Source organism: Lycium barbarum, chromosome 7 (genome assembly GCF_019175385.1).
Source record: "Lycium barbarum isolate Lr01 chromosome 7, ASM1917538v2, whole genome shotgun sequence".
NCBI lineage: Eukaryota > Viridiplantae > Streptophyta > Magnoliopsida > Solanales > Solanaceae > Lycium > Lycium barbarum.
The window spans coordinates 258,397-279,252 of record NC_083343.1 but is presented as its reverse complement, the minus strand read 5'-3'; the positions used below and the strand labels follow the sequence as shown (position 1 = coordinate 279,252).

General features: G+C 33.2%; 3 protein-coding genes across 3 annotated transcripts; all 3 read left to right on the top strand.

The window, feature by feature from the left end:
• The first annotated feature begins 8,393 nt into the window (after positions 1-8,393).
• LOC132602802 (probable xyloglucan endotransglucosylase/hydrolase protein 23) lies at positions 8,394-9,813 on the top strand. The gene is made up of 3 exons (XM_060315574.1): positions 8,394-8,729; positions 8,836-9,029; positions 9,248-9,813. Exons 1-3 carry the CDS (start codon positions 8,451-8,453, stop codon positions 9,648-9,650), a joined length of 876 nt encoding a protein of 291 aa, XP_060171557.1. The 5' UTR covers positions 8,394-8,450; the 3' UTR covers positions 9,651-9,813.
• Positions 9,814-11,096: 1,283 nt separating this feature from the next.
• On the top strand, positions 11,097-13,912 carry LOC132602724 (NAC domain-containing protein 19-like). The gene is made up of 3 exons (XM_060315504.1): positions 11,097-11,409; positions 12,269-12,558; positions 13,148-13,912. The coding sequence occupies exons 1-3, from the start codon at positions 11,097-11,099 to the stop codon at positions 13,910-13,912; spliced, it is 1,368 nt and encodes a 455-aa protein (XP_060171487.1).
• Positions 13,913-15,531: 1,619 nt separating this feature from the next.
• LOC132602801 (xyloglucan endotransglucosylase protein 7-like) lies at positions 15,532-19,909 on the top strand. Its single transcript, XM_060315573.1, has 5 exons — positions 15,532-15,861; positions 16,693-16,796; positions 17,413-17,635; positions 18,206-18,399; positions 19,240-19,909. The coding sequence occupies exons 1-5, from the start codon at positions 15,769-15,771 to the stop codon at positions 19,640-19,642; spliced, it is 1,017 nt and encodes a 338-aa protein (XP_060171556.1). The 5' UTR covers positions 15,532-15,768; the 3' UTR covers positions 19,643-19,909.
• The last annotated feature ends 947 nt before the right edge of the window (positions 19,910-20,856 follow it).

Genomic DNA, 20,856 nt, shown 5'->3' with positions numbered 1-20,856 from the left:
CCTATTGCTAAACTATCTATACTAATTCTCAATAGTCCAACTAAGCTAAGGAAGAGCAGAAAAATATGAAAGCGTTAGTCAAATAATACATACAAGTTAAAGGCATAAAATAAGCAAAGGCATAAATAAAATAAGTGGGCTCGGCCCATTTTGAGATTGCTGTTATACTGTTGGGCTTCGGCCCAGCAGTCCCCTTGGATCTGGGCCACTGCTGGGCTTCGGCCCAGCAAATTTTATTATTGGGGGGCTGCTGCTGCCGTATACATGGGCCCAGGTCCAAATATTCTGTTTCCTTTGCTGCGAACAGGCCTGATGAGAAAATGACTCGAGAATATTGCGTTGGGCTTTTAGCCCAACACCGAATGCGGGAGGAGAATGAATCCCTCGGACTCATATATGGCAGTCATGCAGAAAAAATGAGAGGAGAAAAGGTTAGTACACAATCAGTGAGATGTAATAACTATGTGAAATACAACTCAGTCAAACCAGCAGATTGCGTATATTATATGTATTTCTTAAGGTATATCATACCGCAAACAGAAAATCAGTGTTCCAAATTTTGGCAAATATGCATGCGGTGACAATTAAGTTCAAGAAAGGACTATCATGGACTTGAGCATTCAAAGATTTAAGTATAAGTGGGTGAACAAAATTAACAGGACAGAATTGAAACTAAAAAAAGGGGAAGGTTTAAAATAAAGTATTTTTTTTTTGGTCTTATTTAACTGAAGCTGATCGAAGCAAGGAAGAAGATCATCGTGGATATAATACCAGTAGTGTGAAACCAAACAGGGGAGGGACAGCAGGATCTGTCACCACAACAAGCTGAGTAGAAAGGCAAAGAGACCACTATTATGACTAAACACACTGATCCACAACCAAACCTGTATTTAGACTTAAGAAACTATTTAATAATACCCTATCTATGAGGACACAGAATACTCAAACATCAGCAAATTTCAACCTGTTGACATACTTGAGACATCATTTCAAGACATACAAATAAAAGCACTAAAAAATGGGTAACATACAGCAGTCAACACACAGATTTGCACACTGGATACACATTTAATCATTTTAGATGGAGAATTTTGTATGTGTGGCATAGGCAGAGTTTAAAAGAGATGCACCAGAAATACACAGCGCGTATTGAACCTAAACATGGCAGATTTGTGGTACAAAGCAACCACTGAATTCAGGAGGAGTACTTATAATATTCAGACACATTTTAGTCCACATTTTTTTTCATATTAACAAGACAAACACTAGTGGCTACATCAGATATCACCCCTGCCAATAGCTCATGATTCATCTCTAAGAAACAGATTTTCAGTCCAATGGTACCGATTCTAAATTCAGTCAACGTAATGCATTATTTGAACACAAGATTTGATATATCATGGCATAACAAAGAAAACAGCAGCCAAGGTGAAAGAGAACAGGCGAGTTACAACATGTTTGAAGGGGAGAAGCTATGCAAAATTCATGCAATGGTATATGATGACATATCTAGAACAGGGAGAGTGATAAATCATAAACAGTAATGCAAAATTCAAGAAGTAAAACAGGACAAGGATGAAGTTTGATATTCATGATCAATAAGATACCCAAAATGAGATGCAATGCCACAGAATTCCCAAGGGAGAAACTAACTATGCAAGCTACTAAGAATGAACTCTCAATATAGAATTCAGGTGATCCAAAAAAAAAAAAAAATCAAACTCAAGGTGTTGATGGTCATGTCAAACCAGATTCAAATGCTATGATTATATAATGGTCACATATGAGTTAAATTGAGAAGCACAGAATCATATTATGTCATCAAGACAGTAATTTAGATAGATACAGTTGAATATGAAGTTACTAGACATGTATTATACACTTGGATAACTACAGACAATTATGTGGTGAGTCATGGAGCATGGATATATTATTAACAAGTGATAAAGTATAGAGACTAAAGAAGGATTCCAATAGTGCATAATAAACATGGAGTCAAGTATGCAATTGTTCCATTAAGACAACATGACAATTGAGTAAGCAAGCATGTGAAGAGCAGTCATGCTTTTATAAAGGAAAGACACATCAAGGCATGGTTTACTAAGTCACCATCAATGCTAGTTAGAGTTGTTTTTCATGGCACACTTGCAATAGTTCAAATTAGGCAGGTTCACATGGGTTAGCAGTCAAGATTGGTCAGGGTGACTCAACAATCATCTATGATTCAAAATTAGGCAGACTTATACTGATACTGTTCCATATCAACCAAAGCAAACATTCATGACTTAGGCCTTTACTACTGGTGTGAGATTCTTATTAATAGCTAATCACATTTAATCTGGACAACAATAGTAATGCAAGCTCTAAAATCAGACCAGAGGTTCATATGGCATCAGTCGCATTCAAATAAGGGAAAACTATAATGACATATGAAGTTAACAGCATATCATAAAGCTTATGCTCAACACTCACCATATCCAATCTTAAAGCAGATAGATATATCAGTATGGGCTAGCAAAATTGCAAAGTTGTAGTTAATGCTAATCATGTTCAACTCATGATAGTCGATTATGACAATATGAACTAGTATGAACTTCAAACCAACATTTTTCAACATTGATCATATTCTACTTTAACAAACAGTTATGGCAAGGTAAGCTAGAGGGAATTACAGCTAACCAGACCAGCAACTATTATCTAGCGTTAATCGAATTCGACTTAAAGTAAGGATGTGGTAAACTAACCTAAGTCTCATACTAGCCATTCAACATTAATGCTAGCAGCTTCAACAAACAACCATGACTTTGTAGAGAAAAATAAATCTTAAACTAATCAGCCGGCATCAATCATATCAATTTAAACAAGCAGCTACAACATTGTCGACTAAAAGGGGTTTCAATTAACCAACATCAAATATAATAACACCAATTATCAGCACCTTGGTATGGTTAATCCGGATTTAAAACATGTATAAAACACTGCTTAATTACCAACAAAATCTCTTCAATTGCACTAATATAGCAGACTGCCTATATTAACGAGATTACTACTAAATCAATTCATACAAAATCCATAAACGAACTAAGCTACCAGGCTGAAAATAAACTAAGATGAGGAAGAAATTACCTTCTTCGGGTGCAGCGAAGTGGGGTTTCGAGTCTTTGATCCACCTCGAACACTATCAAATCCGAGCTTGCGACACTCGGATTCACAGCAATAACAAGGCAAACGAATATAAATTGGGATCTAATATTTTGACCCGATTAAAATGAGACTACGATTTGCTAAAGAAACTGATTTTTTATGGATATTTTGAGGCGGCTGATGAACTAGTATTGCTTAAGTGATTTTGCCACTAAATAAAAACTTGTTTCTTGCCTTAGGGGGTTTTGGAGTTCAAGAACTACTTTCGTGAGGCGATTTTTGGGGGTTCCAGGACCTGTCTCAGTGATTTCAAGCCGCCCCTATTTATAGGGTTTTGGCTTGTTTGAAAAAGGAGAGAGGAGCGGGGAAGGGAAGTGCGGAGGTGGGGAACAGAAAGAGGTGGGAGACAGAGAGAGGAAACAGGGAAAAGTGGGAGCGGCGGAAAAGAGGGAGAGACGAAGAAGGAGATGGGGAAGGGGGGTGCGGCGGTGAGGTGAGGGAAATGAGGGAAAATGAGAAGGGAACCGCTAGGGTTCCCTTCTTTTGAACGGGATTGGGCTTCCGGGTCGGGTAATGTTAAAACGGGTATGGGCTGGTCTGTTTGAGTAGTGGGCTGAAAATGTTGGGCTGGGTATTGAAAAATGTGGATTGGTCCGAAAATTGGGTTGGTCTCACAAATTAGGCTTTAGCCCAAAATAGTTTTAGGATTTAATTATGGACTGAATTGATACGGACTAAAATATGTAATTATTAGTGCTCGGATAAAATTATATGACCGTGCAATAATATTTACAAAATCCACAGTAAATAAACACTATTATTTAATTATGCAAAGTTAAATGTGATGCGTGTGCGTAAGCTGGTAAAATGCTGAAATGATAAAAACAAATTGTGAATTATAATAATAATAATAATAATAATAATAATAATAATAATAATGATTGATAAATGATAACGAGGATGGCTAGTAACTGTAATAGAATAATGAAGCGCCGGTATTGATAAGAGTCTAATAATTATAGTAAAAAAAAAATAAATATATATATATATATATATATATATATATATATATATATATTTTAATTTTTCTAAAAATATTAGAAGCGTGAATAGGTATTTTGGAGGAGAGGTGGGACAAAATTGGGTGTCAACACTGAATATCTCCAGTTGTATTTGAAGACTTTAAATGATAATGAGGCCTCCGGCTGTCTTCCGGGACTCGATGATAAATGATATCTGCGGAATTTAAGCTAAAGTCGTTAAAGTAGGTAAAGTAGATGATGAAATAAAGCCATAAAGTATAGAGTAAAGTAAGTGGGTAGCCGTTTGGCTTATGCAGGTGAGGCTGTGTAGCCATGTGATGTCTCCGGTTGTTTTCGGGACTCGATGATATATCTCCGGTTGTCTTCGGGGACTTGATGATATATCTCCGATTGTCTTCGGAGGCTTAATGATAATTCCTTTAAAGTTCAAGGTAAAATCGTTAGAGTTGGTAAAGTGAATGGTAAAGTAGAGAGTAAAGTCATAGTGCAGCCGTCTGGCTTATGTATATGAGATTGTATAGTCGAATGATGCCCCCGGTTGTCTTCGGAGACTCGACGCCAATCCTGTAAAATTCAAGATAAAAATGTGAATTCTTATTTTAGGGTAGAATGACCCAATATGTCCTATTTTAGGGTGCACGAACCCAAGTATCCTATTTTAGGGTGGAAGAACCCGATATGTCCTATTTTAGGGTGGACGAACCCAAGCATCCTATTTTAGGGTGGACGAACCCAAGTATCCTATTTTAGGGTGGAAGAACCCGATATGTCCTATTTTAGGGTGGACGAACCCAAGTATCCTATTTTAGGGTGGAAGAACCCGAGTATCCTATTTTAGGGTGGACGAACCCAAGTATCCTATTTTAGGGTGGAAGAACCCAATATATCCTATTTTATGGTGGACGAACCCAAGTATGTCTCCGGTTGTTTTCGAGGACATGATGCATATGTCGTGTGAGGCATTTAAAGAAATGATATCCTATTAAAGGCGGACGAGCCTAAAGTGTCCTATTAAAGGCGGACGAGCCTAAAGGCGGACGAGCTTAAATGTTGTGCGTTTGCGAACAATGATATTGTCCCTTTGCAGGGCATTTGAAAGTAATAATGCAATGCCGGTGTGGTGCTTTTGCAGTGCGGGCATTTGAAAGCAGTAGTGCATATGCAGTGCGGGCATTTGAAGAAATGATGTCCTATTAAAGGCGGACGAGCTTAAAATGTCCTATTCAAGGCGGACGAGCCTAAAGTGTCCTATTAAAGGCGGACGAGCCTAAAATGTCCTATTAAAGGCGGACGAGCCTAAAGTGTATAGTTATCCTCGGAGTGTGATATTGATTTCTACAAAACTTAAAGTAAAGTCATTAAAGTATTTAAAATAAATAATAAAACGGAGAGTAAAGTAAGAGTCAGTTCCTATAAACTTTATATTTTTTTCGTTAGCTTATGTATTTATGAAAAGAAGAACTTTAACTATTCTTTTTAAGATAATTTTTTTTAATTTAACATATATATTCATGCTTATAGAATTGTATAGATTAACATTTCATAATCGTTTACAACTTGTTTGGATGGTTGTTACCTATTGTATTATATTATGTTGTTAGTATAAATAAAATGTTTGCTTTGATTACTACTTTAATTTTATTGTTATGTAACGATAATTTTATTAGTATAAATAATAATTCATTAACAATTCATAAATAATTAACCAAATTCAACTCATAAACATATAACAAATTAACAATGTTAACAATTCATAAATAATTAACCAAATTAACAACTCATAAACATATAACGAATTAACAATGCATAAACATTTAACAATTAACAATTCATAAACATTTAACAAATAATGAATTTAATCATCATTAATAAAAAATAAAAAAATGGAACAGTGGCCTAAGCCACTGCCCCCAGCCGATCAAACACAAAAAAAAAAATTGATTTTTTTTATTTTTTATTAATGATGATTAAATGTTAAACATGCATGCAATATAATGTATATAACAAAAGTTCATAGTAGAAAACCTTAATCGAAGATTTTTTGTAGATATTTTAATCGAGTTGTACACCGCTTTTTCTCAAAATTCAAACTTAGAATCTTGCTCCTTGACTTGAATATACCGAGAATCTAAACTTTCCGGATGAAATTTATTAGAAAACGACGTTTTTATTTGGTGGGGACCACGGAAATCTGCCCTCCAATGGCGTTTTTGAAAAAAAACTGCCACTGGAGGAGGCGGTGGTGGAACCCGATCGGGTTATAGTGGAGACTATAACGCATGATCTTACTGTGTTATAGGAGAGAGGCAAAGTCCTATAATGCAGTAAAATCATGCGTTATACGTTGAGGCGTATTCCGTATAGCGCAGTATTTTACTACGTTATAGGACTTAACGGGGCCGTCTCCGTTAGTACTATAGCGCAGTAAAATACTGCGCTATAGGTACTTTAGTAACTTTTTTTTTTGTTGGAGCATTTTGGTTCAAAATATTTTTTTTTTGAGCTATTTTGGTTCCGGACTCATGAAATGGCTAGCACTCATTATAGCCAGACGATCTTTGTGGAAATCTTTTCCCTCAATAGAAGGAAACGTGTGATTTATAAGCTAGCTCTGGCTACCAACTGCATAGTACTTTAATATAGTGTTGGATTAATGCACTTTTAGAAAGTATACATGATAAACAAATGGGAATGTTGGATTAATGCACTTTGGAAAGTATGCATGATACTCCATAACTTAACGTATGTTAGTACAATAGTACTCTATACAAATTAGTATTTATCCTTACTACTAGTAAGAAAATCAATATTTCTCTTTCAAAAGCTACCCTCTTACTTTCACTTCTTTCACATCAGCCCAACTCTATTTTTTCAATACAATCTTTTGCGTCTGCCAAAATCATCTATCATCCATGTCCATATATGAAAGGACCAAACTCAAAAAGTTACAGTTTGATCCTTTCACGCACAGATTCTGTGCGTGAAGCCTAGTTTGGTTCTTTTTTTTTTTAATAAGTTAGTTTGGTTTCAAAGTTTTTTTTTTGTTACAAAAGTGTCGGGCTCATCCAGGACTATATGGATGCTGACACTGCTACAAAATTACTATTTTCCACAGAAAAAAATTTAGTGACTATTTCCCACTAAATAGTAGAGTTTTCACACGGAAAAATTAGAAAGTTTTTCAGCGTTTCAATGAGAACTTATTTCCCACCATGCGTTTTTCCAATGAAATTGTAAGGTGCGAAAGACGTGCGAAAATCAACTTTTATAAAACAAATTTTCACTGAATATTGATGGGAAAAATCTTCTTTTCTAGTAGTCCGTCTTTGAACTTAAAGCAAGTTGAAATTTCAGCTATGAGGTTTATTGGATCATACATTTCTTGCTTTTTCTTAAAGAACTTCACATTTTTTCCGAAATTTTCAGAAGGAAACGTGTGACTTAGCCGGCTTTGATTTTGACCAAGTTTAAACTACTAGTAGTATGAAGGAATTGATGAATGCACCTTGGAAAGGACCTGATGAATAAATAAATGAAAAGGCCAATCAAAATGTACATCTAAAATGGTAAAAGGCCAGCTAGTAGGTCCACGCAAATCATTAAATATAGTGCATGTGTTTTTATTGGACGTTGCAGTAAATCACAATCACCCACTTACTAGTCAAATAGGCTGTTCTATATGATAAAACTCTAATATTCTGGAATTTTGAATATTCTAACTGTTGGATCAAACCAACCGACTTGAATGATAAAATCTTATCCATACATATTTACATTATTATTTTTTTCACTCAATATTTAATACTCGTTTTAAAGCTCAACTAATTTAAATTCGCCATTCATAAAGCTCATTAAAGGAAGAGGTTAGCTACTATATAAAGTTTCATTTTCAGAAAAATATTTTCTACTAATTCTTTTTTCATTTTCAATACCCTAAGACATAATTTTATTAGAAAATGATAGCATGAGGTTGGAAAAATCAGTATATGGGCTGTCACTTAGCTTTGATGGCATCATTTTTTTTCTGTGTCCAGCTCAATACTCAAATCTTTATTTTTTTCCTGCTTTCTTTTTTACACTGAAGTTTCGTCTCTACTTCCTCATGCCTAAACCCCACACGCTTAAGCTATTTTTATCTTAGTGAGGTGGGTGAGTGGGGGTTGGGGGGTAATAAACCCCTATAAAACCCCACCTAGACTGTCCAACTCAAATTCATCCAACAAACTTGAAAAGTCTCAAATCTTGAAATATAAGGAAATAAAGATGGCTTCTTTTTCTTCTTCTAAATTAGTACTACTTATGATATGTGTTATGGTTAGTGCTTTTGGTGTTGCTATTGGAGGTAAATTTAATGAAGAATTTGAAATAACATGGGGTGATGGCAGAGCAAAAATACTCAACAATGGAGACCTTTTAACTCTATCACTTGACAAAATTTCTGGTTCTGGTTTTCAATCCAAGAATGAATATCTTTTTGGTAAAATAGACATGCAGCTCAAACTTGTACCTGGCAATTCTGCTGGCACTGTCACTGCTTATTATGTAAGCTTCTTTTCTTTTTGTAAAGTAACATTTTTGAGCTAGACTATATAGTATAGATGTTTATTGAGTTGAAATGAAACTGATCTTTTTTTGAATTTTATTGCAGTTGTCATCACAAGGGCCAACACATGATGAGATAGATTTTGAGTTCTTGGGAAATCTAAGTGGTGATTCTTATACTCTGCATACTAATGTATTTAGCCAAGGCAAAGGCAACAGAGAGCAGCAATTTCATCTCTGGTTTGACCCAACTGCTGATTTTCACACCTATTCCATCACCTGGAATCCACAACGCATCATGTAAGTAATTAAACTTTCTAACTTTCTTCAAAATCTAACACATTTTTTAAATCAATCTTGAATTGGAGTCCTCTTGTGTTTTCAAAAAATGTCAATTTTGACTTGAGGTTCTCTTGTTTTTTTTAATAATAAGAGTCAAATCTTGATTTTGGGTTCTCATGTTTTTTTTAAAAAGTGTCAATTTTGACTTGGGGTTCTCTTGTTTTTTGGTTGAACAGATTTTATGTAGATGGAACACCCATTAGAGAATACAAGAATGCAGAATCAGTTGGAGTGTCATATCCCAAAAACCAACCAATGAGGATATACTCAAGTTTATGGAATGCAGATGATTGGGCTACAAGAGGAGGACTTGTGAAAACTGATTGGAGTCAAGCACCATTTAGTGCTTCTTACAGAAACTTCAATGCAAATGCTTGTATTCCCAAGACTCCATCATCATCTTCTTGCAGTTCCAATTCTGCAACTTCAACAAGCAATTCATGGCTGAATGAAGAGTTGGATAACACAAGCCAAGAGAGGTTGAAATGGGTGCAGAAGAATTACATGGTTTACAATTATTGCACTGATACAAAGAGGTTTCCACAAGGATTTCCAGCTGATTGTGCTCAAAACAACTAAGCATTGACAAGTTAAAAAAAAATATATATTAGGAACATAGTATTCTTTTATTTATGATCTTATATAAGGTATTGTAATGATTCTTTTATTGGTTTGAAGATCAGAAACATCTTAGTTTTGTAATAAATTCTTATAAACATGAAATTGATATATTCTTTTATAAGCGTATCATAAATTTGTTATGTTTATCCTTTTCCTTAGTCCATTAAGTAAGAGCTAGTTTGCACATTGGTTTCGACTTAACATATCATAGTTTCCGCTTTTATCTGATGTAAAGTTTAACACAAATATATGCTTTTCCATAAACAGAACAAATTTTAAGCACCAATTACGAGTATTAGCTATATTCATTACTATAAGCCATTATTTCAGCCAATTCATAGAAATAATACATTTTTTGAAAATTTACATAACTAGAACAAATGGGAATGTTGGATTAATGCACTTTGGAGAGTATGCATGATACTCCATAATTTAACTTATGTTAGTACAATAGTACTCTATACAAATTAGTATTTATCCTAACTAGTAAGAAAATCAATATTTCTCTTTCAAAAGCTACCCTCTTACTTTCACTTCTTTCACATCAGCCCAACTCTTTTATTTTTTTCAATACAATCTTTTGCGTCGGCCAAAATCATATATCATCTCACTGCAATGAAGATACCTTTCGACCTTAATTACGTCTTTCCTCTTTTCCTCTTTGCCTTAAAAAAAATGGCTTCTTGCACATTGAAGATCTTATTATAAAACGAAGAGAGTACCGTATCAACTATATATATTTAATTTATTGCTGATTGAATGGAATATAATTTGGAAGTTAATCCAATTTTTTTTGGTTAAATGATTGGAAAATTAATTAAAACGTCCCCGTAATATGACTCGTGTGAGAATACACCCCCTTATATTTACGAATTAAGAACTTAATTAAACAAGTCTATTAACAAGAAAAAGAGTTTTTATAATTATCAAAATGGTGTTTATGAATTTTTGTTAGAAAAGGAGTTGACTTTTTAATAGACTTTGTTTAATTAAGTTCTTAATTCATAAATATAAGGGGGTGTATATAAATTTTTGTTAGAAAAGGAGTTGACTTTTTAATAGACTTTGTTTAATTAAGTTCTTAATTCATAAATATAAGGGGGTGTATTCACACACGAGTCATATTACGGGGACGTTTTAATTAATTTTCCAATCATTTAACCAAAAAACAAAAATTGGATTAACTTCCAAATTATATTCCATCCAATCAGCAACAAATTAAAGATATATAGAGATTACCTGAGGGATTTTTAGTTATCTTGAAATACAATCTATACTCATCCACTCCTTTTCCAACAAAAATTCATAAACACCATTTTGATAATTATAAAAACTCTTCTTCTTGTTAATTGACGTCTTTCATCTAATTAGGGTTTTTAGTTTCTTTTGAGAGTCCCTTGCACTATGGAGAACTATCACTCATCATCTCCTACAAACAATGCTAATATCTCTAATGAGAACTCAATTAGTGCTAATCATATAAATGAGCTCCAAATTATTGCTGTGCTTAGCAACAATGACAGCAATGGTGATCAAACTAAGTCTGCTGAAGAAATTGAAGCTTATATCAAAAGTTTCCCTCCAGGTTATCGGTTTTGCCCTACCGATGATGAGCTCGTTACGCATTATTTGAAGCGGAAGATAGATAATTTGCCATTGCAGCCTAACAAGATTTATGAGATGAATATATATAACTACAACCCTGAGATGATTGCTGGTACGTCGTTCATATGTGTATAATCTCATAACTTGTTTGAACAATCTTTTTTAATTTTAGGAATGGTTAGTACATAGTCTTGATGGCTCGGTTTGTTTTTGTTTAAGATGACTAGTGTTTAAGGGTTTAATATTTAAATGTTTTACTGTTCTTGTATAAGTATTCCATTTAACATGCCTTTTCTTTTGAATTTTTGGTTTAAGATGACGAGGGTTTAAGATTTTATGTGTTTTATTTTTCTTCTATATAAGTGTCTAGTGTGCTTTGTTCTCAAGTGATAATTTAAGAGGGCTAGGGTTTAAGAGTTTATGTGCTTACTCTTGTTGAATAAGTATTTTTTGTGCATATTCTCATGTGATTGTTTAAGATGCCTAGGGTTTAAGATTTTTAGGTTTTAGTTTCGTGTACCAGTATTTAGTGTGCCTTATAATTCTCATGTGATTGTTCAATTCAATCTTGTTTTAGGTTTGTCTTAGGGTTTTGGTTGGCAACCAATTGATCTAGTTTTTCACAATTTTTAGGTTAATCTAATCCTTTTTAAGTGATAATTTAACTATAATTTTGTTTTCTTTATATATCTACTAGCTATCTGTACTAATTAATATCTTATGTGTGCAACAAATAATGTGATTGTCTCTATTAATTATTTCTTGCTTATGATGCATACTTTCCTTAAATACCCAACACTCATCTTTACTTTGTTGTTTCAATATTTTTTGGGATCTTTACACAATCACCGTTATACGTGGATTTTACACTGATTATAAGTAATTGTACACCTTTTACACATCTGCCTGCTATTTTTAATTTAAGTAGTTGGATGTATGGCTATTTAATTAGGTTAATTTCTTTTTTGCAGCACATGTTAAGCCAACGACTGAAGAAAAAGTGTGGTACATATTAACACCAAGAGATCGTAAGTACCCAAATGGAAAGCGACCCAGCAGATCTGCTGGTGATGGATATTGGAAAGCTACTGGAGCTGATAAACCAATCAAGGATCCTAAAAGGACTATAGTTGGATTTAAAAAAGCTTTAGTTTTCTACCTTGGAAAGGCACAAAAGGGGAAAAAGACTGATTGGATTATGCATGAGTATAGAGTCCCTGGGATTCCAAATTTAGCTGAAAGAGAAGCTGGTGACCAGACGGTAATTAACTATCTTAATTACTTTCTAATTTTTCCTCAGAGTTAATTAAGTTCTATGTACTGTCCGTTCAAGTTACTTATAAACTAATTACATTCATTCTCTATGATATACCTTAATTTATGATATAAAGTAACTCGTATAAGAAAATCATGGCACTATAAGGATATATAACTTAAATCTTTTTCCTGGTCTATTTATTTGGTTTATCAAGTATAATACTATGTCACGTAAGAATGTAATTTGTCATGTCAGTGATTTCAGATACCGAATGGTTGAACTGGAAAAAACAACACTAAGCAAGCATGATGTTATAGTAGGTTATTTATTGTAATTGCTTTATGTAGTAACCCAACTACTTTTGGTTATTTTAACACATGTTATCTGTTTTTTTTTTTTTTTTCATTTTGTTTCTTTTGGTTTTTCAGCTTTGGTCATTTAACAAAAAGTCCTTGAATGCTGTGGTTTTCTTATTTGTATAGTAGTTGTAACTTTTATCATTTCATTGTTTTTCTACTTTATTTTTTGTTATGTTTCCTAATTAACCATGGTATGTCACTGTTTTCCTTTATTTATTTATTTTTTCGTGCAGTTGGATGATTGGGTTTTGTGCAAGATCTACAAGAAATCAGATAGGGATAACACTATGTTCACCCAAAGAAAGAGAAGTAGGGATTATGAATATATTGGTGAAGTTTTAGACACTTATGATGGGCAAGTTCATGAATCCTCTAATGAAAACTTGAGCAGCCATATTGACACTTTTTCCGAGTCCGCAGGTCAGGACTCTACTAGACACAGCCCCACAAACTGCATCGACATGTTGTGTAATCTCAACAATCATGCAACAACATTTCACCCTCAAATTCCCACGAGATTTTCTAACTTGGCTCAGAGCTCTCACATGCCAACATTTTGTAACATGCCATGGTCCACAACTAGTGCATATGACTACCAAAATTGTGTACCTCAATTCAATGGCGTCCTTGATGAAGGTACATCTATGACAAATGATACATTTCACCAATGCGCCCCTTCACCTATGATGATCGAACCTATCTCTTCTGCGAGAGCTACCAGCAGCTCAATCAGACAAGATCACACCATGAAAAGCGAAGGATTTGGTGTACCTTGTTTCAGTTCCTGTACTAGTGGTGGCTATACAATGCAAGAATGTTATGGTGAGTATCTTGGACATGAAAAATTGAACAATAATGCTGACCAATGTGATCCAATGGATTGCGTTGACCAGTACCTTGTGAATTATGAGATGAATAACTCTACTATGTATCTACCAGAAAATAACACGAAGAATGTTGTCAATGGTGAGAGTGGTAAATCAAATGGAGATTGCTAACATATGTGGTCTTTTTACCCAAAAGTACCACAATTGATTAGCTTTTATAGGATTTGCTAGGCATGCTTATAAACTATTCCTATAGATTAGTTAGATCTAGTTTTTAGCCGTTATGGTTTGTTTTATGTCTAGTTATTATTATATAAACTCTTAAGGATGATTTTCCTTTATGTGTAGTGTTTGCTACCTCTTGGGAAATCCTCTTCAGAAATGGTGGTGCATCTATTATCTATATAACGTATATTGTGATAATTTGTACATTGTTTACGTTTATATAATATATCATTTGCATTGCACGCACCACTTTCCAGTATAATTTTTATATAATAATAGAATTAACTTAGATGCCCTCTGTTTGTTGATATGTTTTTTTCTTGCCGTTTCTGCTTATCTAAGTGGTAAAATTTAGACCATTACTGTACGATCTTAACAGTCTTTGGCTTTACATAAGTTGTGCAAAGTGCAAACTTGGTTGATGCACGGGAGGCAGTAGCGGAGCCATTATTATCCGAGAGATGTCAAATTGACATTCCTTTGTCGGAAAATTACTTTGTGAATAAGTAAGCAAAAATATTTTTATGTGTATATACTATACAAATTCCTTTAGTTTTTTATGTATTTAAATTTTTATATTTTGGCTCCTCTTAATGAAAATCTTTGCTCCCTATACGGGATTAAACTGGATTTAGAGATTTCCATTGATTAATAATTTGTTTCAAGATAATCGATCACATTAATTAATTATAAAAAATTAAAGTAGAATAAATATCAACAATTATTGCTTAAATTTATCCTTCCGCTGTCTCCATTGATACTTATCATTTTCAAGCTGTAATCTAGCGAGTTAGTTAACCTTTTAATTCAAATTGACTTTTGATGAATAAAATAAGGCAATAACTTGGTCACACATGGTTATTAGGTCGTAGAAATATAAACAATCAAAGCAAAATTTTGACATTCTGGAACTTTTTTTTAATTTTGGGAACTTATTTGTAACTATCTGAAAAGACTATCCAACCATCAAATATAATCTTTTTCAACGTTAGAGAGAGAGGAAGAGGATAACTTAATAGTAAAGTCAAATACGATTAAAGAATGATAATTATCTTATTAAAGTGTTTTAAAAGTAAGAGGATGCGTTCCCACGCACCGACAATAACAAAACAACAAAATAAAGGTTAATATTACATTTGATCTCCTAGTTATTGATAATTCTGATAGTAGTCCGTATAATTTTACTAATCACATCAAACCTTTAATTGATTAAATTGTGCATGTTTAATTCCTTTGCTCGTGAATGTTCACAATTTAGCATAATTGTAAATTGTTCCGCAACATAATTATTGTATGATAATTTTATAAAATAAGTCAAATATAAGACATATTTCTACGCCAAAAATAAACATGTACTTAGTTAAATTAAATATTAAATATGTAAGTCATGTAGCCAATAACCTAGGTATCAAAAGTGCTATCATCCCAAAAAATAATTAAACAAAAAGAATTCTTGTCATGATGTGGGAGATGCGGTGCAATTAAGCATTAGTAAATATCACCGATAGCATCTCCCATGCTGTAAAGAAAAGAATATATTAAAGAAATGGGACCAAATTATTAAAGGATGCTAGTTTACGTTAAAATATGAATATTTGACCACAAAAAGTTAGGTGATGATGATTGAAGCCAGCAAGAAAGAAGGAATGGACGTAGTTGGTTACCAATATGAACCCACTACGAAGAAAGAATCCCCAAAAAAAAGTACTAATCAATGAACAAAAAATTTCCATTTGTATAGAATATATTATGAGGTATACAAAAACAAGAATGCAAAAGTTTTCAAAGATCAAATTAGTCCAATGGCTTTATTTCCATCAAGGTATTCATCAAGGTCCAGGTCCTCTCTTCCATATTTGGTTTTTCTCTTAATTGCAGCCTTTTTTGTCTTCAAGGTATGTCCTACTTTTATAAATTCTTCTTCTTTCTTTCTTTTATTATCATCTCAAAGATTGTATACATAGTCCTCAATGAATCTTGATCTTGTTGATCAATGTTCATGAATTTCTGATGGAAACTTCCAATGAAATTCATCAAAATTGACTTGTCGGAAATGTTTCCAATTGTCTCACAGTGCGACAAGCAAGTCGGAACGTCCGTCATTGTTTAGTCTTTGTTTATCAATGGTCAATACTAAATAGTATGCAAATGTCAGACAATTTTTTTAAAAAAACAAAATGTGTAAAAATTAGCTCGGAAATGTTTTCGACGGTCCAATAATGTTCTGACGAAAATGTCCATTGAAATTTGAATATTCAAGTTTTTCTAATAGATGTTTTAACATCCATTGACATGAAAATCTAATCAATATGATAATTCTGGCGTTGTTCTACGATTATGCAAAGTGCATACTTTTCTCAATGTGTTTTCTTGATGGCCCTTCAATTTTATCGAATATCTAGAACATGTATGCTTTTTGTTGTAACAGCTGTTTTTTAGCTGTCACAATTGATGGGGAATCACATTCCTTCTCATTTTTTTGGTATCTGTGGGAAGCAACTTGTGAGTTTTCGTCCTCTTTCAACAATGATTCGTCCAGATTTCATATTAATCCCAATAGATGATTCTACATTTAAAAAAGAAAAAAATTGATGATAAAATTTTAGTGTCTCCTACGTCTATCTAGATCTCTCTTGCATAAAAATGATTTTGTGCCTTGTTCTAGCATCAACATATCTCTGAATATTTGAAATTAATCATGTTTGTGGAATTAATTACATGAGCAGGTAGATATTATCATATCTCAGTCATTTAGTTCAGCCCGTCGCAACCTGGAGAACACTCCTAGTCGTATCTTATTGAAGCCCAAAACCCAAGAAAACCATGATAGGTACACAATATTTTTCCTCCTTATTTTTAGTTTTTTCTTATGGTTATTCTTTATAATACCCCTTTATCTTTAATCAGAAGTATCGGATTCAAGTCTTGAAAATGAAGCTTCTTTTGGTAAGGGGCGCTTTACCCTGCAAATTGGCGTTTCCCACTGTGAATCTGAATTAATCGAACGCCAAAGAAAATACCGAACACCGAATAAAAAGCCGCCAATTTTTTAATTTTTTACCTAATGAGTTAATTAGACATTGAAAACACATATAATAAACAAGAAAGTTTAACTTATATGTACGGATAGCATAAAGGTTTTTTAACACGATAAGTATATTTTCATATATCGTAGCTTTTTTTTTTTTATCGGATTAGTTATCTCACGTTTTATAAATATTTATCTATATGTATCTTTTAGCTGACCTGATAATTATAAAATCCATTTAAACCGACAATATAGAAAAATTTAAATTCTAAACAAAAAAAATCCAAAAAAGAAGAATGACCTATAGTTATCGCTTATTTCTCTTTTTTGTCGCAGATTCTTTCTTTATTCTTTTCTTGGTCCTTTTACTATGGCAAACAACTAAATTTTCTTTTTTTTTTGTGAAATATTGCCGCAGCCTACCAGTAGTTTTGGTAAATGGCACATTTCACCAGCACATTATGTTATCATGGGGAGATGACAGAGGAAAAATACATGAAAATGGAGAGCTTTTAACACTCTCCTTAGACAAGCAGTCCGGATCAGGCTTCCAGTCCAAAAAAGAGTATCTCTTTGCTAAAATTGATATGCAAATTAAACTTGTCCCTGGAAACTCAGCTGGTACTGTTACTACATTTTACGTAAGTCCTCTCTAATAACATTCGGTTGAAGTACATTACGCAAAAAAAAAAAAAAAAAAAATTGAAGTATGTTATAGTCTTGGTCTCTCAGTTATTGCTAAATTATGATTTTGATCTTTGTAATAACTGACTAAGCACATTTAAATTTCAATCAATTGAAATATTCTTATTTGTCCCTTTTTGTAGAATGTATGTTATATTCGGACAATTTTTGGAATTACAACAGTATAAGCTTAACGCAACACATGCTTAATTAGGTAGAGGAATGGTTAATAATTATGCATAAACTTGTGAATATTCACAAATCACAAGCAAAGGGATCATAAGTACATATTTCAATTAATTGAAGCTTAAATATGATTAGTCAAATATCACAAAATCATAAATTATCAATACTTGAAGGACCAAAATTGCTATTAACCAAAAAAATTGCATTTTCTTGACAAATATTGTTAAACTTTTTTTTTTTTTTTTTTTAATTTTTGGAAACAAAATGCTACCTTTGTATTTCAGAGTTACCTTTTTCCCTTATTTATATATTTCATAACTTTTTTTTTTGTTTTGTTGCAGCTATCATCACAAGGGAACAAGCATGATGAAATAGATTTTGAGTTCTTGGGGAATTCAACAGGGAATCCTTATACTCTTCATACTAATGTATTCAGTCTAGGCAAAGGCAACAGAGAACAACAATTTTTCTTGTGGTTTGATCCAACTGCAGATTACCACACCTATTCAATCCTGTGGAATCCTAAATGTATTATGTAAGTACTATTATTAACTTTCTTTCTTTAGATTTCTTTTAAGTATGTGTTTTCCCTGCTTTAGAAAATTCCACTTCAAGCTTTTTTCCCGAGATTATATAGACTAGTTAATGACATAATTCATTCTTTACTATCTTGCCAATTTATCTGCAAAATTTCTTGGTACTCAAAAATATCACATTTGGTCGATCTGTGACTTGTTTGGTGAAATAGTATCTCTAGGAGAAGACATTCTTAACCATTCAATCCCGACAAAGAACATGTTTCAATCATATGTGGTATCCATCAATATCTTGAACATCTTTAGTCAAGGAGCAACACATTGGTTCTGAAGTAATTGTATGGTACTAGGCACTAAGGAAACGTGGTTCGGCTATTGTCAGTTGGGGAGGCATACGATCAAAGGAATCAGTAGATTGAGGAATGGAGTTTAGAAATAAAGATAACATGTCAATAGTCTCACATCGGTGGGTGAGACGGCAATTTATCATCTACTATGATCTAAGGCAATCCTCATATCATGCTGGACCCACCCGATGTTGGCCCCTATATTATCTTGTTCACATTCTAATTGTCAAGCCTCGGCGTGCGGGGGGTGTTAGTAGTCCCACATCGGTTGGTTCGATGACAATTTATCTTCCTATGTGGTCCACAATCCTCACCTCTTCAGCTAACTTTTTGAGTTTAATTATCCCAAGGTCCATTTTCTTATCAGAATAAGACTTTTCCAAAGAATTACTACATCTACTATGCAATTAATTACATCAAGAATATTCTTAATTTCCAAGATTCCCTTATAGGATTTTTCACTCATTTGTTTCTTCTTGTTTTTCAATGTAGATTCTATGTCGATGGCATACCTATTAGAGAATACAGAAATGCAGAGAGAATTGGTGTTTCATATCCAAAATACCAACCAATGAGATTATACTCAAGTCTATGGAATGCAGATGATTGGGCTACACAAGGTGGACGTGTCAAAACTAATTGGAAATTAGCACCCTTTGTTGCTTCCTACAAAAATTTCACTTATAAAGGTTGCATTTATTCAAGACTAACTAGCACGTCTTCATGCAATATCGACTCTCCTCCTGATACAAGCAACGCCTGGCTAACATACGAGTTAGATAGGAGAAGTCGGGCTAAAATGAAAGCTTTGCAGAAAAAACATATGATCTATGATTATTGCAATGATAAGTGGAGGTTTCCTAAAGGCCCTGCTCCTGAATGCAAGCTTCAATAACAATAGGAAAATTATAAGTTTAATTTGTTCATTATGTATAAGGTTTCACATATCTTGTATTTTGGGATTTTCTACAGGTTTTTTAACTTATTACAAATTTTGGAGTTATTTATTTGTAATCTATATGATGAATCATACAGGAGGATGTTATAGATAGTTAACAATTAAGAAATGTGTCTTAAATTCTTGGGAGAAAAGAAAGAGGGAACATTTTGGTCCCCATATAAAAAGTCATGAATTGGGCCATTGGGCCTAGAACTTTGAATATTTCATAAGCCCGGTCCAACTGATTCAGAAATAATTTTCAGTCTTCTTTACTTTATTTGAAATATGAAATTGAACTTATTACTTCCTCCGTTTCAATTTGTTTGTCTTAGTTTGACTTTTACCGAGTTAAAGAAAATAAAATAGACTTTTAAATCGTGTGGTTTTAAGCTAAAAAAATGTATAATGTACCAAAGGTCTCTTTAATCTTGTGATCTTAAACATGTCATGTGGAATGTTGAAATTAAAGTGTTGCCAAATTAGATATGATGCATTCATTTGAAACAAAATCAAAAATAAAGTAAGACAACAAATTGAAACAAAAGGAATACTATTAATGAAGGAATACTATTAATGACTATATCGCGGCAAAGAAAATTCTTCATGGTTATCTCAGTTAGACAAAAAGACATTGCCATGATGATTAAAGACAAGTCGCATTTGACAAATGTGATTTACAAATCGCATTTCAGAAACGGGATTTATAAGTGGTATTAGAAGAAGACGATTTATAAGCGCTTTTAAGAAATGTGAGTTAACAAATGACATTTCAGAAAGGCGATTTACGAGTCGCTTATAAAAAACTCGATTTACAAGTCTAATTTAAAAAATGTGATTTACAAGTTACAATTGAAAAGTGTGATTCACAAGTCGCACTGAAAAACACGATTTCCAAGTCGTATTTACGAAATGTAACTTACAAGTCGTGTTTGAGAAGTTGATATACAACTCTTTTAAATTCGCACTTAAAAATGTGATTTACAAATAGCATTTACAAAATCGATTTACAATCGCATTTAAGAAGCCCAATTTACAAGACGGATTGGAGAAACGCCATTTACAAGTCGCATTTGAATGGAGTTTTAGGCAGTTGCTTAGTGCCATAATGCTAGAAAATATTCGATGCACCTATTAATCTATGTCTTTTATTATTCACTACTTCAAAATTT